Source organism: Trachurus japonicus, chromosome 9 (assembly GCF_045865225.1).
Source record: "Trachurus japonicus isolate A0001 chromosome 9, Traja_1.0".
NCBI classification, from domain to species: domain Eukaryota; kingdom Metazoa; phylum Chordata; class Actinopteri; order Carangiformes; family Carangidae; genus Trachurus; species Trachurus japonicus.
The window spans coordinates 33827109-33854671 of NC_140915.1; the positions used below are offsets into that span (position 1 = coordinate 33827109).

General features: G+C 42.8%; 1 protein-coding gene across 12 annotated transcripts in view; it reads right to left on the bottom strand.

Annotated features, from left to right (window-relative positions):
* Positions 1-233: 233 nt before the first annotated feature.
* pbx3b (pre-B-cell leukemia homeobox 3b) overlaps positions 234-27563 on the bottom strand; it is a 60645-nt gene continuing 33315 nt past the window's right edge. For 3 of the 12 annotated variants that reach the window (XM_085787559.1, XM_085787558.1, XM_085787566.1), the window contains 9 exons: positions 14818-15059; positions 12688-12878; positions 11516-11651; positions 10655-10684; positions 5959-6124; positions 5293-5370; positions 4759-4871; positions 3738-3827; positions 234-2002 (listed from right to left, as the gene is read on the bottom strand). In XM_085787559.1, the coding sequence (XP_085643685.1) occupies positions 1910-2002; positions 3738-3827; positions 4759-4871; positions 5293-5370; positions 5959-6124; positions 10655-10684; positions 11516-11651; positions 12688-12878; positions 14818-15059 (1139 nt within the window). In that variant the 3' untranslated portion in view covers positions 234-1909. The remainder of the gene's footprint in view (positions 2003-3737; positions 3828-4758; positions 4872-5292; positions 5371-5958; positions 6125-10654; positions 10685-11515; positions 11652-12687; positions 12879-14817; positions 15060-27563) is intronic. The other 9 variants (XM_085787561.1, XM_085787560.1, XM_085787568.1 and 6 more) reach the window with 5 other exon arrangements.

The following is a 27563-nucleotide window of genomic DNA, read 5'->3' on the forward strand; positions in this document are numbered from 1 at the left end:
TTTACCTTCAACCCACAAAGAAATGAGAGCAGAAGGCTCACACAGAGGTTGTACGTGCAGGAATCACAGCATGCAAAAATTATTATTTTTAAAAATGCATGCTTAAATCAGAGTCTAAAGTTATATTTTAGTGGAAACGTACAGATTCCCCCCCTTATTGTGCGTTTATGATGGAGAAAAGAGCCAAAGGTTTTCCTACTGACTCAGAAAAGGTAAAAGAAAACACACCTTGATGTCATGAAAGCAAAAGGTTTATTCATGTTTGAAATTACACAACTACCACAAGGAAGACTTTTCAGTCCAGGGTGTAGTCTGGTTAGAAAGTAACACTAAACATCTTTAATACATTAGAATCACTGCCACAAATCATTTGTCATGACTTTTCAGTTTCAGAATCACATACAATAGAAAAAAGAGAAAAGAAGTCTTGAACCCTGTTGAACAGAGCTGGAAATTTACAGTTCTGAATACTGAAACCTCTATGCATTACAGTTTTTATAGTGATTTTTTTTCTTTTTTTGCATGATTTAGTAACAAGATGAGCAACATTCAAAATGTTTTTTTTTCTTCCATATTTACAACAGTTTTACTGTTTGGTGTTAATTTATCAACAATGTTCATCGCACCCGCCCCCCGCCCCACCCCCACCCTCCTCATAAAAGCAACAGACCAACAACGTCTTCCTCGCCCTGCCCGCAACCCTCCCCCGTTTATTTTCCACGGTATTAATATTGTTATCATTTTCATTTTTTTATTTTTGTCATTTTAAGTTGCAATACAGCAACACCATTTTATTAAAAGATTAAAATATACATTAGATTACATAGAGAATGAAGAGTTTACAGTGTTACAAGATGTAATCAAAATAACTACATAAAAACATTAAATAAGGGCAAAAGAAACAATGATGGTGATATTGTTTAGAGGTAGTAAGTGAGCACTCTAAGCTACAGAAAAAGTTGGAAATTATTGGTTTCTATGAATCTGAATGAGGTAATAAAGCTGTGGATTGATTGGTGGGATGTATAATTACTCTTTAGCTATATTATGTACATCTTTTCCTGTGTAATGGGGGCCTGCTCCTGTGCCATGAAGGAATGATCTACTGTAGGGGGTTTGTTGATTTCCATAAGCAGTACAAAAAAAAAAAAAAAAAGGAAAAAAAATTGTTTACATATGTACATACTAAACATCAAATTATAAAATATGGAATGGTGTCATGATATAGTCAAGCAATCAATTACACTTCTTTATGTTCCAGAGTTTGAATAGTCATTCCCTTGTACTAATGTATACGGCTGTAAGGCGAAAATAAATCTTGAAAGGAACTACAAAGCTGCCATTGAGCTGTCAACAGTAGCATTGTTGAGTTGCTGGACAAGATTGCGAGCACATTACAGTCAAAGAAACAGCTGCTTTAATCTATGTATTGTAAGAACTGAACGAGAACGCAATTATCAAAATGGAGAGCAGTAATTAAATCAAGAATCAAACAAATGGGCATTTAAAATGTCATAAAATGTCACGTTAAATACACAAGTGTCATCCAGTATTTTGATATCAGAGGAGATAATTATCCTGAAAGTTTACAGAGTAACATCTGAGGGCTGTTTTCCTTTTGTACATGTGTGTGCTTACTCCTACATCAAACAAATAAGGGTGCGGTGATTTAACGGGTGATTTATGAAGACAGAAATAAAACACGGAACAATCAGGAAACACTTGGTGTTTGTGATGGAGAATGTCATTTGTGTGACATGGTGGTGGGGTTCATTTTACGGTAAGGGAAAACAAATTTGTTGTGACTTTTTTTTTTTTTTTCTTCTTTTTTTTTTAGATATCCTCTGCAGTTGGTCAGACAGTTAGAGAGTCCATGCCCAGCTTGAGGCAAAGATGCATTAATAGTGGATCAATTCGAGGTATCGGAGTGCACACTTCCAGGTCCTTCTGTCGGAGATATTACAGAAGACGGAGTCGTTGCATCTTGCCATCCCCCATTAGCCTGGGACACAAATGGGGAGAGAGGTTGAGATTACAATCACAATCTCTGAGAACATGAGCTCGGTACAATTTTATCCCCAAAATGTAACACAACACTCCAGAAATGGAAAGGAAACATAACCAAACTGATAGGTTGCACAAATGTGTCAGCTGATATTAAAATGTTGCAAATACACTGACGCCGTGTGATTAGTCCGGAGTCTGAGCACTCTTTGCATTACAGTAGCATCAGCAAAGAGACTCTTGGAAACAAATTAGTCCCGTGTCCCAACCAATGGGAGCGCTCCCCGAAATCAGTGTCTAAGCAGATTTCAGCAGCGGCCGACAGCTTGTCGCTACATATTCTCCTGTCAGTCAGGAAGAGGGAGGGCTGGGGCTGGGTGAGGTGGGGGGAGCTGAGTGGAAGTGACAGGGCAGGGCCTCTCCAAGAGAGCCAGTCTTAGCCAGCCTGACTTTGCTTTGCTCCAGGCGTGACCTAGCCTTTACTGGATCCCTCTACGTCACCACCAACAAAGCTAAAGGTTAGTCTATGCTAATATATCTGTAAGGCACTTTCAGGGGTTGTTGCTACAAAACAGCGGCTTTGCCAAATATTTGACTTTCTCAAATATATTTCCTTACTGTATTACTATTTGGTTCTGACTCCCATGCTTCCCTGTGTTTGAGGTAGCTCAGGGCCGTCACTCGCTGTTTTAACAGGGATCAAGCTGAGCTGTGGTGAGACACTAGGCGCAGGTCTACACTGCACATGGAAGTGAGAAACCTTGTGAGAAAGTGAAAAACACTTGATCCTGTGAGGAGTTGACATGTCTAAAGAGCTTATAGCAATAAAGCTCCGGCAAAGCGCAAATGACACCAAACGCAGTGGATGCTGCAATAGCCCCCACTGTTTGTTTACATTAAACATTCTCAGTTTTTTTCCACATAGACATCTTTTTTTTTTTAATTTCCAGTAACATTGATGAAAATGTAATACCTTATTTTTGCTTAATGCTTAATCTTTAAATAGTATTACAGTGAATATGTATGCATTTTACCTAACAGGCATAACAATATAAAGAGAGCAGACTGAGGTTCTGTCTTTTTTAGGAGAGAGAGAAAGAGCGAGAGAGAGAGAGCTGTCTGATACCATTTTTCTCTCTCCCTCTCTTTCTCTCTCTCTTCATCCTCCCTCATCAGCGAAATTAATCTTTACTCTGATAGCTTAAGATTATGCGCTGCTTTACAAAAAGGCGCCATATCAAATCTCATCAAGAAAGATGGAATTCATGTCTGGGAAAGGGCTGCGGGCGATCACATGTTCATATTTTATCATGAAGATAAGGCTATGGAAAATTCTGTGAAGCATTTCAAAACAGCTGAAATGCAACAGATACTGCGCTGTGAAAGGTTTTTTTTTTTAAATCTCATTTTTGGTTTGAGTCAAGTGTTTAAGGATGTTCATTATAGTAAAACTGGAAGTTTCATCCCCCTGCTGTGTAATGCAGTTTATCATATTTAACTTCTGCTCATATCAGGTGACAAAGTGACAGGATATGATGTGTAATATTTTACAGCGGGTGCTTTGGGAAGCTGAGACACATGCAAACTTGGGTCTGTGTTATATAATGGAATACATTAGACTCTTCCCCCCATTGATTAAAATTAGAAAATCACATTTTAATTATGAAAAACTGTAGTAACTGATTTGACACTGCAGCAATCTACATGTGCAACCAACAAAAAGCTCTACTTACATTCAAGCCATGTGGACTATACATGGTGTTGCCCCCAAGAGCATCATTGTATCCTGCCGTCTGACTGATAACATGGCGCAGGGTATCCACCTGAGGGGACAGACAAGGTGTGCAAGCCGGTCAACTGGGTGTCTCACAGCCGTCCAACACCAACTGTAAACATGCTCGGTGAAGCAACAGATAGTGACTAGTGTGAAATCACAAAGGGACTTCTAAGACAGCAAATGTACCAACCAGGTTTGTAACACAGCTAATAGATTTTCTAATGAAATAAAAAAAAAATAAGGAAACACACAAAAAAGAAAAAAAAAACATGTAGTGCCAGCCTATTACTAGCATGCTTAAATCTATTACATTCTTTATAGTGGCTATGCAATAAGAAACAAAAACAATAACATAAGATATACCATGGCTGTTTTGAATTAGATTGTATTATTTATTTATTTAACCATAATCATTAATAATTATAGATTTTTCTATTTATATATATATTTTTTGTCATTAGCACATGGTTGTGATTGTATGTTGGTTGTGTGTAGCTGCGTTAAACTTACAAAAATGGAAGACATCAACAACAAACAATAACAAGATGAGACAGGAAGACAGCAATATAGAGTACAGAAAAAAAAGGGGGGGGGGGAAAGACAGTACCAAAAACCCAAAACCAACCCAAGAGCTCAAGTCAAAGCCAAATGCATTCACAAAATGTTTGGAGTAGTAACCAGGAAGTTGCTTTGTGTTATGATAGCAGTGGGGTGGGATTATATTTTGGCTGCCAAAATATTCCATCCAAAGCGAAATAGTCATAAACACTTGAATCAATCGGAGGTTATAGCGGAGGCCTCGCTGTGGCAATTTGAACTGCCCTCCCATGAGCAGCGTGTTTTTTTTTATTTTTCCTTTTTTCTGTTTTTTGGTTGAATGTGCTTCAGACTGCACTGTGGATGGCTCAGTACACAGGCAAGACAAGGACAGCTCTCTGCACTGGTAGTCAGGAACTGTCCCTGATTGTGGATCCTACCTGTGACTGTACATTGGCTCCGACTTGTGCCCCTTGGTAAGAATCCCCATTCAGACTCTGCATGCTCAAGAACATGTCCCCAGAGTTTGGGAGGTTAAAAGAACCTGAAGAACCTGGAAAGGGAAGATGTAAGTAGCTGAATAACATGAGAGGGCTATAAAGGGAAAGCACAGACGCACGCACACGCAAAACTAACGCAGACGCACACACCACCACGCGTGTGTCTGCATACACAGACCCAACTCAAGCAGACAAATGCACTAAAGGAAGACTCCCATGAAGCAAGCAACTACAAGGGTGAAGCAGGGAACCAAAGAAACAAACAGAGGAGGACTGGAGAGGATCTTTTCACGGATGCGGTGGACACAAATGAAATGAAAATCACATGACACAAAGGGACCAGTTCTATATGTGGTTGGTCGCTTAAGCTCCCAATTGTTCCACATCGCCTACTTCCAGTCTAACTTTGGCAGGGGGGGGTATATCACATGGTAAATGACAAGGACAATAAGAAGCTTATGAAAAGAGCAGTACCAGTAAACATGTTGCTTAAAAGAGAGTTTTTGCTCTCTGCAGAATCCAGCTGAAACTCTTCATCTTTCATCTGGAATCCTGGGTGCAAGAAAAAGGGACCACTTCATAAGCTTACCACATCCCGACGCAGGTCAACTAGTCCAAACTCAGCATTACATCACTCATTAAACCTCTTGGGCTTTATCCAATATGAACTGCATATGTCATTTTTTTTATATAACACTATCACTGCAGGTAAAATGCTCCCAGCAATTATGTTTCTCTTTATTTAGCAAAAAAGAAAAAGAAAAAAGAAAAGCTACCATTCAGTGGGACTACAACTACATACCATTGCATTACAAATGACAGGAAGTTGACAGAAAGTCAAGGGAAAACAAATCCCATGGCATCATTCTGAATTCTTGCCTTTTTTTTTCTATTTTGCCAAAAATACATGTGTTCTCGGTTCACAAGTCAGGAACGCTCTCTTTATGCATGAGTTTGCTTGGCATCAACTGTCTTATAGACAGGAGACACTGTGATCCCCAAGCTGGGAGCAGAGCCTGTCACTCTTGCCTGTGTGAATGGTGCATGAGAGAGTGAGGCAGGTAGGCAGCAGGTTAAAGGCTGAGTTAGAGGGCACATCTTTTTTCTTTTTTTTTTTTGTCTATATGCAGGAGTGCCTACCGGAGTTAGGTGTGGTAGGGGAGTTGGCCTGGCTGTTCTGCACTGCAGCGGCTGCAGCATGTGCTGCATTTACAGCAGTCTTGGCGGCATACAGGTTGGCTTCTTCCTGAAACTTGCCGATATTTTTCTTGTACCGGATCCTTTTGTTGCCAAACCAGTTGGATACCTGTGTGGGAGAGCAGAAGGAGGAGGAGCAGAGGAGTCAGACGTCAAGCAGCCACAGCACCATGCACTGAGCAGTGTGATTGTTTCAAGATGTCATGTTTGGGTCCATCAAGTACCCAATTCCCAGCCCCTGCAGTAATGTCCGCCGGGTACACAAGCTAATTAAGCCATAATCAGGAGCCACTTGTGTCTTCTCATGGATGGGAGCATGACATGCTCTCAGTTCTGTCTCCTGACAAAACTAAAACACAAGAGGCTCCCACTGCTCAGACACTAACGCCAATGTATTATATATTCCTCATATCTTGGCTGGTTGTTAAGGATACACATACAACATTTCCCTCAGTGAAATACAGGAATCTTCAGATTTTACCCTCTAAAGAATATGCACTGATTCCAGATTAGTGAGTCTAGATGACAGGCATATCATTTAAATATACAAGGGCAATTATTTGAATTAAAATATGTCTATACTTTTGTCAGTATAGAAAACAGAGCTGTTAAATGCAAAGTGGAAAAAATATATAATTGGGTTAAATGTCCATATTTGACTAAAATAACACAATTAAGCACATGTATACCAGTCTAGACAAACATTAAATCGTAAATACTGCACTTAATTGTTCGACAAAGCAATGAAACATTTGTGAGTGGGTGTGCATGCATGCTCAGTGATCCAGGAAAGCAACTTCTATCAAAAACAAGATAGAGATAGAGGGTAAAGACCTGCAGACATGTGTAGCAGTAAACACAGATTATTGGAGTGGCAGTGTTAGTGGATGGTGTGGTTAAAACTGGGGAGATTTTACTGAAGTGAAATTGAACTCTCCAGACACGAGGAAGTGCAGAGTTCAAATTAATGTCTGAAACTGGGTATATTCAGATTTAGAGCAGGAAGAAATGGTAATTTCGTACAACTGCAGTGATGACATCCAACATCAGTCAGACACTGAAAAGTTGTATGAGGGGTGAGCCTTATGTGTGAATGCTGGCTCTGCAATAACAGTGGAATAATAATGAGATGATGCTTGTTTTTAATGGTCCTATAAATTAGAGTGTGTTGTCGTGGTGCTGCTGCTGCTGCTGCCCCCCTCTCAGGCCCTGCAGCCCACGGCTGGACCAGCCAAAGAGCAGCTGCCCCTAATGACGCTTTATTTAATTTCCACCCATGTGCTTAAATTTTAATATCCCCAGCAGCCCGCCAATGCTGTGGCGTGAAAACTGACTGGATTTGCAGGACATCAGATCATTTCTATCCTGCACGTCTCTGTGCTCTAAATCTTTAATATCTAGGCAATTAAAATTAATGACCATTCAGGCGAGGCCCACTGTTGGCAGGGTTTCCTTGACATCAATTGTTTGATGGGTTTACCTAGAGGTTAAACTAACAAGCAAGGTTTAATTGGAAGCAATGAAAGCCCTGGCCATCATCCTTTTTACTTAACCTGCTTATAGTGGATTGTGGAGCCAATGACGATACAATATTCTCCCTCTTTAAGACAGCTCACAAAGTGCCCACAAACCCCCAGAAAATCACAGCAAAGCTTTTCTAAAGCTCATCAGTCTATAATTTAGCGACATCTTCATGCAAACAGTGTGTTAAAACAGAACTACATTTATCAGAATGTCAGCTGTGGTCTTTGAACGTGTAAACATTTTTACTTTATTGTGAAAGTTGAAAGTGAAAGTGGCTGATGTATGCTATGTTAGTTTTTACCTTGTTTATCAGTGATCAGTCTTTCAGTAAAATCAGACAAATAACTTCAAGACATAGTAACAGTGAAACATAAACATGATTTTTTTACTTAAAGGTACATTGTGTAGGAATTACTCCCATCTAGCGTTGCGGTTGTATATCGCAAGCAACTCAATCGTATTTTTCATGCTGCATTCACGTGAAATTGGGCAGACGGCAGACGGACGACAGCCGCTGCACGTAACGGCATAAACAAGCCTCTATGTTAACAAGTGGTCCGTCAGCACGAGGCAAAAACAATACACGTGACAATATGTTGTCATGGCGATGTGGTATTGTTTACCTGACCCACTTTTTACCGGCTTCCTCTCCACTTCTGTGACTAAAATGACATCTGGTTTGTTACCGACGGCCGTCTGCCCGACTGCAGGTGAATGCAGCATCAGTGTAACGCTCCATTCCTCCTCACTGCGTTACCGCGGTGACTTTTCACAGACGCCACCTCGACCTGAGCCGACAGCTCCGGTGTCTCCGCTGAGTTTCCGTGGTTTCCTACCGTCACGCTGCCACTGAACGTAAAAACATGGAGACACCACATGGCAGCCAGCACCGAGCTTACCCGCTCCATGTAGATATGAATGATATGAACGGCTAATTCAGAGCTGAAAGGAACACTTCAGTTTGTTGATGGGGGGGATTACTGATTAATGAAAAACAGACTTTTGAACAAAATACTCAATTTCCGTGAATAGATAACAGGAGAAGTTACACAATGTCCCTTTAATTCTGCTCTTTATGACCAAGTGTGTTATGACTGTATTCTACCACTACATGGTGTTACAAGCCTGGACAGTCTCAGCAGAGTTTGGCATCAACTCCTCCAGACGTTACACCACCCTTCTCTGTTCTACACACACACATTTCTCTCCTGCCCACTGAACTCTGGCTTTAGTGATTCTCGGGTTCAGCTAAATATTGAACAAATGCACGGCACTGTAAGGTGTGGAGCACAACCCAATCTACAGAACTAATTCCCTTTTATCTCGTGGCAGGCCATGCATTCAATTGACTCCTATGTGTGGTGAGAACCAGGTTGTGAGACTGAATTACCTGACATCAGCAGCCTCAAAGGCAGCGATTGTATAATGACCTCGCAGACTCCCTTGCAAGAACACGATACCATTGCTTTCACTGCTGCCCACTCCAGAGGCTGCCGAGCTGTAGTTAATAATTCAAACTATTTCACCCTATTTCAGGTCAATACTCCGCAGTGGCTGATGTACAGCAATGTATGACCTGTCTATGATCTCAAAAGATCTGAGGTCATGACACCCTAAGCCTTAAATAACAATCACAAAGATGGTGTCACTTGCTGTGTCTACAATAAAAACTTAAACCTCAAGTCCTTGTTTCTATAAATACACCGATTTGATGTATTTAGCAGTGTAATAATGTACACGCAGCTTAATGCACTTAAATATTGACCCATTCACACAGATTACGGCAGACATAGCCTCAGTAAACCCTCACACAAACCGCAGCCATCCAATCCCATGCCTTCATTCAGGAGTGACGCATGCAACGTGACAGAGGGGAGAAGACAGCATCCTGCATTTAGAGAGCCACGCTTAACAATGCCGACAGCTCATTGCACTACAGCTATTTGCGGTAAACAAGCAGGATTGAGTATTAATCAGATCAATGTTTACATTCTTTTTGTAGCAAAAATAAAAAGACTGCAGGAATCTCCTGAGGTAAAGAGGCTTTGCATCTGAAACGATCCCCACTGAGACGACGCCGGGTGTTTCGTCAGCGATGATGTATCGAACCAAGCTGCAGACTGATATTGGCATACCATTCAACAATAGATGGTTTTTACTTAATGAACTGCTTGTGCAATGAACAAAGCACTGAAGGGAAAAAAGTAAAGTTTGGAGGGCGTTTGAAAAAATGACTTAGCTGAGCACTCGGCGTGGCCACGGTGAGGGATAACACACTTACGGCGCGCTCAGCCTCACGTCGAGCATCCAACTTTGTTATTCACTTAAAATGAGCCAAAGCACTAAGAATAAGTCAATAAGAACGTCTGCCATGGCCTCCGCTCGTCGAGGAGTACGCCGCAAATGGGGCCTGAGATGAGTTCAAGTGAATTTTTAAAAGCCCTCTAATTTCTGCACGGACTGATTTGTTCTCATGGGAGCTGCTGCTGCATTGGTGTGTTTTGCGAGGCACTCAGAAAACAGTGGAGTGGAGCTCCTTTTGTGAGGGTCGCTGGCCATTCTTTAGCAGCTATAAAGCACACATTCTTTAGCGTGTATGTGTGGAGTGGGGTGGGGGTGGGTGTGTGTGTGTGTGTGGTGGGGAATAAATGTGTAGTTTGAAGATTCCAAAGACCACACAATAAGTTAACGCTCTACAACAAACAAAAGTCAATAAATAAATTAAAGAATAAAGAAAATAATGTGGTAAACAATAGCCAAAAAGTTAAAAAAAATCATGTGACACATTTGTACAGACAGAATATGGTGATAACATGGGTGTAGTGTAAAAATATGGGTCAATTAAAAAAAAAAGAAAAGAAAAAAGAAAAAAGTCTGTGTTCTTGTGGGATTTAAAGGTGGGATGTAAATGCTGGAAATTTCTTATCGGCTCTTTTAGAAATATAAATTCAAACTTTGAAAGACTGTAGTTGATGATACAGTAACATTAGCATTGGTCCAGTGGTGTGAGGGAGGGAGGTTCTGTGCAGTGGCAAACTGTGAGGCTATTACATACATAAACAAAGGAGATACAAAAAAAAATGAAAACAGTGGATCAGGAGAAGTTATGACATACCTGTGATACTGTGATGGTGCTTCCCACCCCCTGAAGGCAAAAAAGAATGGGCTTTTACAGTATCTGACTCTTCATGACTACACTCAATATACCCCTCAACACCCCCTCCCCACACAGAAAAAAACACTGCAGATTATTGTATAGATTCATGGTTCTCTGATATTGTGTCTCATGAGGACAACCATAGAACAATAGAGTATGAGAGATCTAGATAGTAGTCACAATCATAGCAGGAAAAGAGCACAGGATAATAATACTTTGGATGTGGGGGTTAGGTGTGAGAGATATTGCCTTCAGGTTTACCCAACAGGGAGGCTATGCTATATATATAAAGTGGGAAAGTCACATCTTTAAGTCTAAAATATAACTGTGAATTAGCAGAGTCCTGCAAGGTCACTTGGGCAGCAAACATACTAATAAATACCCAGTTTCACCCGGGCGCTTTTGAAGCACCACACTCTAACTGCTTTTCTTAAAGGTAATGGATGATGTCTTTTTTTTTTTTTTTTTCTTCCTTCCCAGCTTATGACCTGAGCGTCTGACCGGGCAACAGAGAGAGCACACATGGTGGATGGGAATGAGAGGGGAAAATGGCAGGGGACCCAGCACTGGGGTGGCTAAGGAAGGACAGCATAGTGCTTTGATTGAGGCCAAGATGATATAGGCCTCCCTCCCTGTGGCCCTGCTCTGACTGACTGGGACCAGCCTTGACTGAAGCATCATTAGGCAGTCACAATGTCAAGGTTAGCTAAGGACATTGTGTCTTGGTGGTGTGACCTACGGTAACTATCCCTCTAGGCTTTTTGCCTTTCTCCCCACCCTGATTACCCACCAAGCTACTGTTAGATGAGCGCTACCCACCTGGGAAACTGTGATGCTGCACTTCTTGGCCAGCTCCTCTTTAGCCTCCTCGCTCGGATACGGGTTGCTGAGGTGCGAGTAGAAATATTCGTTCAAAATTTCTGTTGCCTGCTTGCTGAAGTTTCTCCTTTTCCGCCTGAGTGGGGAGCAGAACGAGAGAAAGGCCGAGCAAGCCTATTAGTGGGGGACCAGCATTAACTCATCCATTTGGATCGCACAAATTGCACAATCAATCTCACACATAAATGGTGAAAATAATGAGGAATGGACTCTAAGGGGCCCTCAGGAGCAGAATATCGTGTCCTGCTCCAAGAGTCCCCGTCAACACACAGAAGACCAGACTCCAAGCAATAAACTGACAAGCACACACACATACACACACACACACACAAACAAACACACAGTCACAAAACACATACAATGTTTAATTTGGTCTGTTGGTCTCCAATCTCCAGTCCAAGCGTGTAATGTGTAGAGTTTAGTGCAGCGGATGGGTGGGCTTCGTGATGGAGCGCAAAGCCCAGTCGGGGTGCATCTCGGTACATTATAGAAATCACGGCATGCACAGTTGAGCATTGTTCCTGAAGTGCCACAGCCCCAGGGATCTCCAGTAGAAACAAGCAAACTCTAACTAGATCTGGGTCCCCCTTCCCCTCCCAAGGGCACTACTTATCATGTTGTTGAGCATTTGCTTATTTTGCCTTGTTTACTGCACTTCACACAGGCAGTGGGCAGTGAATGTGCTTCCACTCGGCTTGTTTGGCCCAAACTTGAGCGCCACACTGTTAGCGATTAGAGTAATCCACAACACCTGCCGATGACCTCCCCTCCATCCATTACACACACGCGACTCGGTCCCCTATTTCATTTGGCTGTAACTGCTCTCAGGTGTGAGAGGGCATGATTGTCTTGAAAATGGATAATGCATGGAACATGAGCATAATTAAAATCATGCATCTCTGCAGAGCTCACACTGTGTGCTGTGCCAGAAAAGTGGAAGAAAAAAAAACAAAAAAACTTCAGACTAAAAATGACCTTGCCCACTGGATTTGCTTATATGGGACGTAAGCAATAAAAGTTCCAACACACACACACACACACACACACACACACACACACACACACACACACACATAGACAGTATATTCACTACACACACAATATCCACTGACCTGGCATCAAGGAATCTGGAGCGCAGGATCATGACAGCCTCACAGGTGCTCTGTTTCAGTTGCATCTGGATGGAGCTGAACTTACGGTGGATGATTCCCACCATGCGCTCGATCTCTTTGGGAGAGATGGGCCGCGTGCGAGACTGTTCCCGCAGCAGGTTCATCACATGGGTAGTGAATTCGTTACATGCCTGCCAAGAGACAACAACGGCCACAGTGAGTTCTGTAAATGTTGCAAATCACAAAATTGAGATTTTAGATTTTTGTCTCTTATAATTTTTTTTTCATATAGAAATTGAGTTCATTATATATACAATCATACAAGTTGTTTTTATTAAAAGCTTCAGCTGGGCGCTCTCTCTCTATTACTTTCATGCAGAGATGGACAGAGTACTTGACCCCAGTACTTGAGTAAGAGTACAAATACTACTGGTCAAAATTTACTCCGTTACAAGTAAAAGTAGCTCAGTCGACATGTTACTCGAGTAAGAGTAAAAAAGTACTTGCTTTTAAAGGTACTTAAGTATCCAAAAGTACATGCTTTTAAATTTACTTTAAAGGTGTACAGAAATGGCCGTTTGTCCTGTTTGTCGCGCCGAGTTGTCACGAGCTGCAACACGAGTTTACCCGAGTAAGGAAAACGAATTTGATTGGTCGTTATCGAGCGGGCGGGATATTCAAAGCTTGGGGCGAGCTCGAGCTCCGTGTGTGTGTGTGTGTCTCAGACGTTTGAATGACGGATTACGGATCCAATATCAGTGGCTGGTGAATCGTGTACAGGCCGGGCGCCTGCATTATCCAATGCGAAAAAAACAAAACACACTTTAATCCCGGATTTACTTAAAAATAGAATTTTGCACAAAGTTTGGCCTACATCGTCTGATAGATGAGTTATTACACTAATTTTATGACCCAGAGTGGGCTTAAATTCAATTTTCTTTTCTGTACACCTTTAAGTAAAAGTAAGAGTAAGAGTAAATTTCTTATTTTTCACATCAATGAATTACTATAATTTTTTCTATTGAATTTAAGGACCTTTTAACTCTTGTTTCTGAGAATTAACTCTTTGAAAGCAGCTGCACTGATGTGCTGCTTTTAGGGGTTAGGGTTTCCTTCTTTGACAAACACAGCTTGTGTTCAGAAGTATTTTAGAAAAAAAGAAGAGCAGACCTGAAAGTAACAAGTACTTTTCAGCCTTCCTAGAAATTAACTCGAGTAAAAGTAAAAATATTTGTCTTGGAAATGTATTCAAGTAAGAGTAATAAGTACCAAATAAATCTAATACTCAAGTAAAGTACAAATCCTCTGGATATGTACTTAAGTACAGTACTCAAGTCAATTTACTCTGTTACTGTCCACCACTGCTTTCATGACACAGTAGGTGAAACTATCTTTTAAAATACTGTAAACGCAGTTTTGCAATATTGCTTGGCCCTAATGCAGAGTGAATTTAAACAGCTTTCCGTTAAACCAGTAGTTCATACATGATTAATTAGAATAACTCATTTACGTAGTGCACACTTTAGCTCATTACTCTGAGTAAAATTCGTTAAGTATTTACATTTAGATAATTAAAACCTGGAAACACCCCTTAAGAAAGATGCATTTACTCCAGGCGAAGTGTTGCATGCCCCCACATACCCACCTCCTCTCTCAGAGTGCACGGAGTAAATTAGTCTAATTTACCTCACTGGCTTGCTGAGGCATCACTGTTACACCTTCTATTTTCACCCATAATGCCTCTGTGTTTAATGGCAGGCTCAAAGTGCTAGGTGAAGGAGCTGATCATACTTCCATTTAACACAGATGACTAAGGCACTTCTTCAGATCTCTATAATCAGCTACAACACACTGAATAATGCTGCAGTTTTTTTTTTTTTTACTCCATCGCACATGTTCCGTGTAATTTTCTTACTAATGCAGGGAATGAGCTGTTCTGCAGCGACGTGAAGTATCACATGCAAACTAATGAATCCATTTGAATGCAACTGAAATTTCAAAAAAAGCTGGCAGTCGCGTGTTGATGGTGCAATCAAGGGAAATGTATGCGATTCTCCAGTTGTCGGATGCATGAGGAGGGGAGCATAAGGACAAATTTTAAACCTCTGCATTTTTGATACTCCTCCTCACCTGCTCGTATTTCTCCAGCTCTGTGTGGTAGATCTGTCTGATCTGGGTGAGTTTGGCTCTGTAGTCGGAATGTTCGATGGAGTTGTCGGCCGCCCCGCCCGAGGCCGCTGCTGCAGCTGCGGCGGCGGCAGATCCGCCACCTTTCTCTGGTCCCGCCACACCCTCCGCCAGCAGCATGTTGTCTAAACGCATGAGCTGAGGGTCTGGGGGGTCCTCCTCCTGGGCTCCACGGATGCTGAGACCTGTAGCAAAACAGAACACACAGAAAAAAAGGGACAGAAGGTTAGCTAAATGCCCTCCAGACGCATATTAGGACTACTACTAATAATACCAAATAAAACAGATCAAACAGGCCAGGAGTGAAGTGTTAAGTGCAATTAAAAGCATTATGTTTGGCTGCATAGTCTGCTATAGTGTGATGTTTCCCCTGCAGGTATGAGCTGGGTGCCTTGTGTGTATGTGCTGTTTTCCTGTCGCCCATGTCTTTGCCTGTTCTCTTTTATTTACACACTGCGCTGCACACTGTGTGTACGGGAAGGCTGACATGACAGCAACATCCATAAACTGACAAATGCTCAATGGTGAAGTGGCACTTCTACTCTGTGAGAGGATGCTAAACAGAAAACTATACCTCTAGTAAGTGTCTCTGTCTTTGACACACTGAATGTTGTGAACCACAGAAAGTAACTACTGTTTCTCTCATTCCTGTTTTCTTATCAGGCTTAAATCTTGTATTATTTTATAGTCTTGATTTTGCAGCATTCTAAGAAGTAATAAAAATGTGCCGGTGGAATAAAAATCTCCATACAGCAAAATGAGTGCAGAGTCAATTTTATGTAAAGTGCTCATTCATGAATCCTGTTTTTTTTGTTCTCAGATCCTGCTGTTTATTTCCTCTGGTTTTCTGTCTCGCCAGTCTGTCAGCAAGTCGTAATCACCCAGCAGATAGCATACACGCACACCTGGATGCATTGGCAATGCAACCGCGATGCCGGGATTTACAAAGAATAAACAAACACACACACACACAGACACAGACACGCATACACACAAAAAGAGAGAAAACACTGCAGGTCAAAATTACAACAAAAACAAGCTGGAGCAATCCAGTCTAGTAAGTGGATAAAAATGTGGCTCAATGGGCAGTAAATACTGAGTGGCTACTCGAACGTTATGATTACCAGAGTTGTTTCAATTCAATAATCCCTCCTGCAATTCAGGGATTTTCAACAGCTCATTACAGCTTCATTAAGATATGGCCAGCCTCTGGATTCTAAATAAGAAGATTAGTGGCTCTATTGTGTCAGCCAGTAGGCATGCAATCAGAGAAGCCCTTTTACCACGCTTTGACCGACTGACCCCACACACCATCCACAGGAGTAAATACTGGAGGGAAAACACGCCTTTCTCTCTTGCTATCTTTCTTATAAACACAATCCTGAATCTAAAAAAAAAAAAAAAGAAAGAAGAGGAAATACATCATATTGTAGCCACTCCTTTGATGTTTTCATCCCTGTTGTTGGTGTTTTGTTCGACTGCAGTGCCACTGAAAAACAAATTTGGCTCTATTTATGGATCGGCTGGCTTTGAGTCTTTCAGGTGTAATGGTGTGAGAGGAGTGGATGAATGTGGCTATTTGTGTTGGAGACATTGAGATGCTGGACAAGGCTCCATCAGGCTTGCAGAGCCAAGCCCATCCATGTGGACAATATGCCACTGCTCCACTAACCCTCATCCACATCACACTGCATCTGCACAACTCCACCCAAAGCACTCGTTCTGGACCGGCTCGACTGTTTCTATTCCAGTTTGTGCAGCATGAAACAAAAATGGCACATGATTCAAATGTTGACTGACCAGATGCCTGGCTACATATCTCAACATGCCCTAATAGCTGGTGGTTTGTCTGCCACCGCGGTTCATATTTTCCTAATTCACTATTTACTCCCACTCTCTGATTCAACACAACCTCAGCAGGCTACACTTTTCTTTGTGCTGTGGGTGGTGGTAAGTAGGTAGGCACGTTTTTCATGTCAGGTATATTAAATATAACTCTGGGACGCGGCGTACATTTCCACACCAAACCCAGTTGTCACTTTCACTCCACTCACTCTATATCCAGGGGAAATGCAGCTGAGGGAATTTACAGGGCTTTTCAGCTAAATGGGCATAAATCACTGATTTCATTCAAACTAAATAATCACAGGCCATAAAGAGCTACTTGTCTCTTACCATATATTACCACAAAGTTCCACCGTGCAATAATGTAGCCATTCATGGCAAAAGAAAACAGAGCGAGACATTAGAAAGTGACATGTAATCCTGTTAGTCCACTGACATGTGGAGTGGCCGTGACATTTTTATCATACGTGTCCATTTCTATTTGGGAAATCAGCAGGATAAAAATGATTACTGCGCTGCCCCGAGAAGCAGACGGCCCTGCACAAGTCCACCAGGGTGTATTTGTGCCACAGCAGCTCTGGCTGGTCATTCATAACACACATGTTGGAAGGGATGATGTCTCCATCTCAAACACATATATACTAAAAATTAAAGAAAAAAAACAAGGTCCACAGGAAAAAAAACAAAAAAAAAACTGTTTTTCAAATACAGGTGCAATGCATCTCTGTCTCTTTGTTGGAGGAGCTAAAGATTGTGGATTCACTGTCTAAACTCTGCATCATCACACAACTTCCACAAATAGGCTCCTGCGAGATAATATCTTTAATTTGCTGTGCGGCTGACAAATCTGTATAGTAACTTGCAAAGCCACAGTCACATTCTAGCCCTGCAATGCTGCTTTGCCTGCTCAAATCTTTATCCTGTTTTTGTCTGATGATATGGGTATTAAAACAAGTTTGGGCACCCGAGTTGAGCTCTAATCCACCTCCACAGTCAAAGTGGGATTAATCTCAGTGCAAAGGGAAAGTGCGGGAGTCGTGTCACCTTGGTAAAGCCTGCGAGCAATGGGGACTTGAGAATGAAAAATCTATATATGGTCTAGTTATTTCACATAACTGTGATGATGCTGGCTCACTTAATTACCAGAACGCATTTAATGATGTAAAAGAAAAGGAAAAAAAAAAAGTGAAATTGTAATAATAATGTAACATGTCCTTAATCGGCCTCATTTGTCATTCAACAATACAGGTGGAGTAGCTGGGGAAAAAGCACTTGCCTATATGATTGTTCCTCATTTCTCCTCTGTGGTTGAGACAAAAGGAGACACTGTGATTAATCCATCCCTATCAGTCAGGGGTGGTTCTCCTTTTCATTTTTTTTCAGGTTTCACCGCCAGTATCAGATCCGAGGAAGTAACAAATTTGACAGATAAAGACAATGCAGCCCGTTTCTCTCATATACTCTCCCCTGTTCTCTGTTTATAATCATTTCCGGTTCGGGGCTGTTGTCTCGTACATCATTCCCTGCTTGAAGCCCTGACAGTGATCTGAGCACTGCTTCGGGCCGCTCTCCTTTTCCTCCCACCTCTTTCCCCCCTGTGCCCTCTTTTATTCTGTGGGCTTAGCTGACCTTTGGCCCGCTGCTTGTTTACTCTCATCACTGAAGTGTGAGCAGGAGAGCCATAAAGGCAGAGTCCTGCTGGGTTAATGTGGCCTGCTGAAGAGGGAAGGCTTGGCTCTGGGCTTCTCCACCTCATTCTGCTGCACTGACTGCACTGTCAGGCGCCAGACAATACACTCCAACAGCAGCGCTGCTTGCACATAAACCCAGAGATGTTCTATTTTTTTTTTTTAAGTTCTAATAATTTTTTGAAATGCAATATTTCAAAGAAAGTAAAATGATCTGTGCTGCAAGCAGAGTAAGATGCAGTAAAGTGTGGTTTTTTTTAGCCTGGGTTTGACATTACACACTGTGACTCCAAAACATCCTGTTCATTACAAGTAACCCTGACCTCCTGCAGCTCCTCGCCTACCCAGTGCCTCCAGTGAACGGCTCCGGCCACGTATCGACACTCTGTTCATCTAATTGCATTGATCCGCAAAGGTCTCCCAAAGCTAACTAATCGAAACAGAATTTATTTCCTGTCAATATTTGCAAAGGTCATCTCTCTTAAAGCCGTGGAGTCGACAGTGTGGGGAGAGAGGAGTTGGAGGAGGAGGAGGAGGAGGTGGAGGTACCGTGGCATCTAGCCTGTTACTGAGGCTCATCCAAGGTGAGCTTTAACTCGGGTTTGGCACTCATGATCCAAGGCTTCTAATCCACCGTGTTATTAAAACCCGCTGCCAAAGCAACACACTAGAGACTACAGAGGGCTTAAAGTATCCATTTCACAAAGAGGCCAGTGTCACTGCAGCCGTGTTCCACGTCTCCTTTGACTTCATATCATCTCCTTTGTCGTGGCGCCTGGATCAGTGACTTTCAGCTCCAGAAGCGGGGCGCGGGATCAAATTACCATTGAAAATCTTTTGTTCTGACAAATGAAACATAAGGATCCTCTTTCATCGACGTTCTTAAAGGCTTTTTTAAGCTTGGCCTACATCCACATGGCACAAAGAATCTGAGAGAATGCCTGCGGGCTCTCTCTAGCATGTACAGTAATTAACATGCCATTAACACATTAATACACATTAACTATTCCCAATGTTAATGGCAGAGTAATTACCATACCTGATACCACACTGTGGGGAAGCCAAAGAACATTTGCCACTTTGTGTCTCACTTTCTTTGTAGAGTGAGCTGAAAAGAATAATTTTTGGGGAAAATGGCTCATTCTTTTTTCCTCCACGCTGGAATATCAGCGTGTAGCTCGTGTCTGCAATGGAGGTTGACCCCACACCAGCACAAAATGTACTTTCAAATATGTAGCTGTATGGAGTGTACAGACTGGGTTAAAGGACAATTCCAGGCAAATTAAACTTGGGGCTGTATTTTCCTAACATTTTAGGTCTAAAAGAAGGAATCTGAAGATTTTCAGTTTAATTGCTCCTGTTTTGCGGTAGTTGTGTCTGTCCCCGCATCGCCATGGCAGCGATGAATGGGAGTGGATGGAAGTTCCGCTGCTTAGGCTGTTTACATCCCTCAAAGCCGCAATGTTTTTCCACAGACAGCGTCAGATGGCGACTCAAACATGCACCGAGAAGTTTATTTACTTCAAGCAAGTCAAGAGTTGATATTCCTGTGTTTATGACAGAAACGGGAGCTTCTGACTGCACCTGAACACACCGAGCGCGTCAACTTGGGTCTCACAAGACTTTGAATAGACTTTGAATAGTTTTACAAACATGTTGGCTTGCTTGAAGTAAATAAACTTCTCGGTGCATGTTTGAGTAGCCATCTGACGCTGTCTGTGGAAAAACATTGCGGCTTTGAGGGATGTAAACAGGCTAAGCAGCGGAACGGACAGACATAACTACCGCAAAACAGGAGCAATTAAACTGAAAATCTTCAGATTCCTTCTTTTAGACCTAAAATGTTAGGACAATACAGCCCCGAGTTGAATTTGCCCGGAATTGTCCTTTAAGAAGTGAGGCTGGAATACTGGAGGGGACAGAGAGACTGGTGATTAAATGCAGAGTAAAAGGAGGCAGGGAATGGGCCCTAAACTGGGGAATCCCTGTCTAGAATGATGATGTATTTCCTCCCAGTGCGGTGAGTGATAAGCTAATCAGCGGCGCTGACAGTGAAGTGTTACAGCCCCCCAGTGCTGGGTCAAGACTTCTCCCATCATACACCACCAGCACACACTAAACAGACAGCGCATGGAGGTGGTGGAGGTGGTGGGGAGTGACAAAAAGTGGCTCTGGTCAGAAAAGAAGATCTCTGTCAGTTCAGGTAGCCTTTGTCCCTCGATGATGATGATGATGAGGCACCACCACCGCCCCCACCACCCACACTCACCCCCACCCACTAAAAAAAAAAAAAAACGAGGAGGCTGTGACAGCGGGGGTGAGGGGTGTGACGGGAGTTGAGGTGAAGGGGGGGCGGTGGTGCTTGCCACTCTCGACCCACGACTCCAAGACGTGCGGGGGAGCGGGGGGGTGGGTAAGGGGGTGGGAAAAGACAACCCAAACAAACATCTTGAAGACATTTTGCCAAGCACACCAAAATTAATCACTGTCCCACGGTGGCACTGACATTTGTGGGAAGTGACACACAACATGACAGACTAGAGGGAGAGGATGAAAGGAGAACGAGGGAGGGTGGGAGGGCTGGGTAAACAAGAGCCACTGTCACTTGCTGTGATCATGTGTGCATGTGTGTGAGTGTGAGTGTGTGTGTATATGTGTGTTTATACGTGGACGTGTGTGAGTGCCCGCTTTGTTTCCTGCCCTCTAAGACTCGGAGTGGGCAAACGGCCAAGTGGTGTAGTGATGGCTGACCAGGCCTGGCGGTGGCGGCCGCACGCAGAGGGTTGGGGGGAGACCGGCCAAATGAGTGGACAGGACCTCCGGTACAGATCAGCACACTGACTGACCCTACAGGACACATACAGCATGGGGCTCCAGCATAGGGCTCACATGGTCTGCTGCTCACAGAATGAGCTGCAGTCACCGAGACAGTCGTGTGTTATTCAGGCAGACATCCCACATAAACCCTGAACGTACAGAAAAAAAGTATTTATTGTAGAGAAGTCGGAGAACATGTTGTGCTGTAGGTAGACTCACAGAAGAGAGACAGTTATTGCAGATTGTGTTTCAATATTTCATTTTACCACCCCTATATTATGTTAGCATGTTTTGCTTCTTTCTTTTCTTCAGTTTCATTTTATATTTCATGTATTAATGGTCTTTAGCTGCTAGCCTCAATTTCCTGCAAAGGTAGGCTGATTTGTTATTCAGACCTCAAGCAAATAATGCAAATGTGGCACTGAAAGCCACTTATGAAATACCCAAAGGCAACTAATCACTCCTCCTCTCGTTCCAGTCTTTCTGCAGCCTCCTAATTAGAAGATGGAGATTGCATGAAACCAGGTCACACAGCAGGTCTTGTACACACCGATAACCAGGCATCTACACAGGCAAAACTTCATCCAGACACCTAGCCAAGCATGCATTATTTTAAAGGCTAGAGGTGAAAAAATAATGCTATTCAGGTTATTAATCCCATATATTTCACTGTATGCTTCCAAAGAAAGGATTTAGGCTTGAAGCGTTTTGTGTGTGTGTGTTCCATATTCGTGTGTTCCTCCGCGTGCGAGTGCATGTGTGTGTTGGTAAATCTGTGCACGTGCATACGCCCATGTCTTCATGCGTGCATGTGAATGCTACATGCTCGCATAAACAAAGAAACGGCATTGGTAGCATACAGCCAACCATGATCCACTGCCAGAGAGATTATTCTTTGCAGTGGCATTTCTGCACGAGAGTTGACAGTCCATCATTTAGATTTTGCAGTGTATCCACGAAAAGGCTGCATTGCCTGGAGCAGAAGGAGCTGCTCTTTCCTTCAGTGTCTTTTATAGAAGAGAATTCAGCTCCAAATTGTAAAGCCACAATCCTTTGCTAGCTGTGCTAACGTGCAAGGGGACTCTGCCACGAGGCAACCGAGGTTACGACACCGGAATAAGACGGCGCTTATTTGACGAGCTGATTCTCAGCCGCGTCTCGTGGTGTGAGGATTGATAAAGCTCACAAAAAACGCAATCCACCTCGAGTGTCAAAACAAGAGCGCTGTTTTCTGGAAGCATCCTGAGCCTGATGTTGTAGGTTACTGCTGGGTCTGCAGAGTGCAGTGCAAGGAGTAGCCGGGCAGATCAGGTCCAGGCCAAACAACAGCTTGTGACAGAAGCAGGCCAAAGAGGATGTTGAGACACGCAGTGACTTAACAGGCAGCCGGCCTGCCATCCACTCTTTTTCAGCTCTCCTTATACTCAACACATCACTTCGGATCCATCGCAAATGTCTCTCACAGAACGTGGCAAGAATAGAGTTTCACATTACCATGAGAAAGGAGCGAAATAACTGTGGAGCTTTCAAAGCAAATGAGTGAATGATTGCTGGGAGAATATCATTTCCCTCATTTCATTTGACCAGCTGAATAGTTTGATTGTACACCTACAGATGATATTCCACCTTTTTTTTTTTTTTTTTGGTTGTGTGATATACTGTGAACAAGGTAGCAAAAAAAAAAGGTTATTTGGTGCTAATTATTCCCAGCATGTACTTTACACATCATTTAATGAGTTAGAGTGGAGGCGTGGCCATTGGCTGTGACTTGCTTGCCCAGTTATCCAAGATGAACCATGCAATCTCCCTCACGTCACCCCTGTCATGTGCACCGAGTCCCCCTCCGCATCCAATTCCCTGCTAGGGCTCCACTGGAGCAGAGACAGGGCGCCACTGAAGCAACACAACAGCTCCCGTAGCGTCTCCGCTCACCGGCGAGGGAGGAGTTGAAGGGGGGGAGGGGGTAGAGCTGGAGCTCACTCTCATAATTACAATAATTAACAGTTGCAGATTTAATTGGAAGGGAAGGTATTAACAGGACGAACATTGTGGCGGCGCGTGCGGAGGGGAACCTTTGCTTGCGAGAAGCTTTTGTCTTCTCTGTACCTAATGGTGCCTTGGCTGCGGTTGGCGAGCGCTGACACAACACTACACACCACAACCCAAGCTGAGGGTTCAGACAGCGGGGCTTGTCAGGACTCAGACTGGAGGCAGATAATTAGGTGCCAGGTTAATGAGAGCACAGGCTCTTGATGGCATTTGGTTACTGTATGTGGGCAATTAATGACTTTGTTTTTGTGTTTTTATTGCCCACTTGAGTGGAAAACATAATACATTATTCACCTCAGGCCTGTGTGCGCGTGTTTGATGGAGTAGCAGCGACTCTGGCTAAAGAATCGCTTTCATTCACTGTGGTGAATGGTGAGTTCAAAACAATGCAGTGTACTGTATGGGGTTAGCGAAATGTAATCTCAGTTTGCTCGTGGCTACTGTGGTGTATGACCTTTTCAGAGTGTACCACCTCATGTCACCAACCATGATGGTAAAAAACAAAAAAACAACAATAACAACTCAAACACTGAGGTTGCAGGTTTAGGCACAGGACAATGTAGCCACAAAAAACACACCAGAACAAAGAAACGAAACCCTGTGGCCATAAGTGTTCAGTTAATTCAGCATATCACATTTCATAATGTATTTGTGAAATTCCATACCCCCCTCCCAGAAAAGCCCTGCTTTCATTCCAGCGGATTTATTGGCAATGAATCCACTGAGAGGTCTTTAGACATCCTCTTCTTTAGCCCAACCACTCGACGCCTCCTATTTTGGAGTTAGTTGTTCTCTTGCCTGTGGTGGCCAATTAGAGCGCTATAAGATAAATGGGCACCCACAACTTTGATGTCCATCTTTTTAATAAGCTTTGGTTAAGATGACATCTGTGCGAAAGAGTTCAATATCTTCACAGTGGGAGAGAAAAGAGGTTTATTCTAAAATGAAATATCATGTAAATACTGCTGGAGGTTTAGGCTGGGTGTGGGGGGATCACAGTGTCGGCTGTGACTCTGGTGTTGGCTTTCATTATCTTCCTCTGCAGTCCTGCAGATTAGTCAGCGAAAGATGATTTTTGGAGCCTCGTGAAATCTGTGCTTTCATACAAGTGAATCAGCTTCAGCATACACATAATAAATGCTTCTTTTTTATATAAGTGTTCAAATTTATCAAGTCTGAAAAAGAGCATGCTTTTTTTTTCTTTTACACCAATCTCAGACAGAGAAAGACAATTAAGACACACACACACACACACACACACACATGAACACAAAGCAACAGCGCTAGAGGAAAAGTACAAGTCTAACAATATCTAAAATGGTGGGGTAATAAAATGGTGCATGTGTGTGTATGAATGTAAGAGAGAAGGAGAGGTGGAAGCAGAGCATATATCTAACCTAGCCTGCGGACGTGCTCCTTTATACGTGTGTGTAACTCAGTCAGGAATAATGTAAATGTCTGGAGAGTCTTAAGACTGAGCAGGCCCGTATAAAAGCACCCTGTTTCAGGCTAGTAAAACAAGTCAATAAATACAGAGGAGAAGCCCGTGCTGTCTGCTGCACTCTCCTGAATGAAAACAGAGGTGAACTGCTTCTTTTCAGTCTGGCACCAATGGTTGACAGGAGCATTATGGGAGCTCATACATTCTAACTATCACTCGTCACAAGCTATATCTGTCAACATTACATTCAAGCGCATTTTAGATGTAAAGCAAAGGGTTCCCCGGGAAGAGTATTTATGACCGCATGTGGTCAGCTGCAAAATGAACCAAACACTTCCTGCGGCGGTGGCGTCTGACCACGGTTGTGATGTTTTTAAAAGACTTCTCCTTCTCACCCAATTCATCAGTTTGTCTTTTTTTTTCTCTTTTGTTGATTCTCACAGAAAGAACAAATACAGAAGTATTACACTCTTAAAAAATGTTGGGTTAAAAACAACCCAATTTGGGTAGTTTCCCAACCCAGCGCTGGTTAAATATTGGACAGAACACACACTGGGTTAATTTAACCCAACAAATTGGGAGGTCACTAACCAAACACACAACTTCACTTGTGGTGTCAAAGTGCTTATTTCCATAACAGTAATTGTAAACTAAGTAGAACATTGAATTAGTAAATAAGTGTTAACAGTATCACTAAAGATTGTGTAGCTGTAGCAGATAACATCGTGATGATATTTAACAAAAATAACCTAAATCTATATTCAGTAACACACTGTCCCAAAGCATGCTGGGAAACTCCTCCCACTGAACGTCAACCCAATGTGTTGGGTAGTCCAAAACAAACCAACACAACATTATAGAAATTACAACTACTAACTCCATTCCCAACAGAAATAACCTAGCGTATTAGGTTCTCAGAATATCCAATTCAATGAAAATAAATAAATAAATTAGCCAACAGGCTCAACCTATCAGTTGGGTTGAAAAAAACAACCCAGCATTTCTTTGTGTGTACATGCTAAGCCTCGGTGGGGTAGCAGTAGCACTTACAGGGGCAGGCGGATCCAAATGGGAAGCCGATGACACAGACCCAACACAAAATGGAAACACCATTAAGTAGGCAAACACTTCACTGTGATAACTGCTACCTGATTACAGCCAGGAAGGCACGGCCATGGTTCTCCTTTTTTTCATACTGTGTCAACACTTTGGGAAGGCAAATATTTCAGTGACTACTCTCCCTGCACTTTAATCCATATGGTGTATTCTGTTTGTCACCACAGATGTTACACTCCCAGGATGAGTTTTCCCCGGAATAGGAGGAACTACTCCTCTACAAGCAGTGGCTCACTTGCTCTGTGCTACACAATGAATACACAGAGGTCACACACCATATCACACCGGGGCCAGTGTCAATCCTTTATTAAATTACCTAGCTATCTTATTTTCTGTCACTGTGCTGATATGAGGGTTATCTTTTTCATTTATGTGGCGGATTTTCAGGGGATTATGCATTAAAGATTAAGGGCGTGTATACCTAACACCTCAGCACAACAAAATGCAATACCTCAGACGGTGCATGGCTGACGTGTGTGAGGGAAGCGGGGTGCTATAAAACAAATCTTCAGCAGGCAGAACCGGACAGGGTTTATTCTCCTCAGACAATACAAGCTGTGACTATACAGAATGTTTCAACCCTAAAATACTGTGGTAAGCAATACAAATCCCTTGGACAAAATGAAATGTATTAAACATGTGGATTTCATAAATCTCCCTTTCCTCGGGTCTGGGTCAGAGGTATATTCACTGTAGAGCTCAGCAGACACTTTTCCCCCAGCATTGTTACTCTGAGTTGCAAGTGCTCCGAGTGGTTTCAAAATGAATGTCAGCAAAAGCTGCACGTATACGGCGAACAGCAGATCCTCACAGTAAAAAGGTTCAAATCACTTACCCCTGCTACTTTATAAGAGTATTACAGTGGTGCGGGGATTTAAAGGTCTGCTGTAGAAATATTACAGCTGGAACAGTGAGGTAAGATCTACATGGTAGATGTAGAAATGTTCCAGAGATGAACAGTTATGTGTAGTTCTCCAGGTTCATTCTCCACAGTGTAGATAGTGTCAGGGAAAAAAGAAAAAAAAAAGAAAAGGGGAGGGTAGGTGGGCATTCGGATCCGAGCACAACACTGTTAAACACCCAACTGGGATCGCTTTAACCTTGAGTAGCATAGCAAAGGTAGAGGCAGCCTGGGGCTATGGGGGGACTGGCTACCACAACTCCCAGTGCCATGCTGTTCCACAGTGGGGGCCCAACATGGCCAGATTGCCAGAGAGGCCGAGGCAGAGGTGGTGCTACGGAGTTAGCGGGAGCTGCACTCACTCATCTGCTGCTACATTCATTTATTCAAGTTGCTGTATTATCTATTTGTTTTGTTTTCCAAACGAATCTGTTTCGGTCACCTCGCTGAGGAGAGAGTGCAGCCAGCGTTCACCTTGTGGGTGTTAGAGCATCTGTCGGTGGCTTGTTCATGAGACAATCCCACTAATTATTTAGCTAGTGTGATGGATAATCTGTGATCATTAAAGATCAGAAGAGCTAAGAAAAGACTGGGAGTAATTAGCATTGCTCTGTGGTTCCCGCTAATAAGTGAAGGACTTTGAAAAAGCAGCATTGCACAATTAAATACTGTCTTCTACATAGCTTTGGACTCTTGTATTTTGATTTGCTCCAAACTAAAAGCTAGTAAACAAAGCATGAATGATGTATGAATGTTATACATAGTTCTGCTTTGCGAGCGTGTGTGTGTGTGTGTGTGGAGGGGCCCAGGAGAAAAGATGGATAAAGATAGA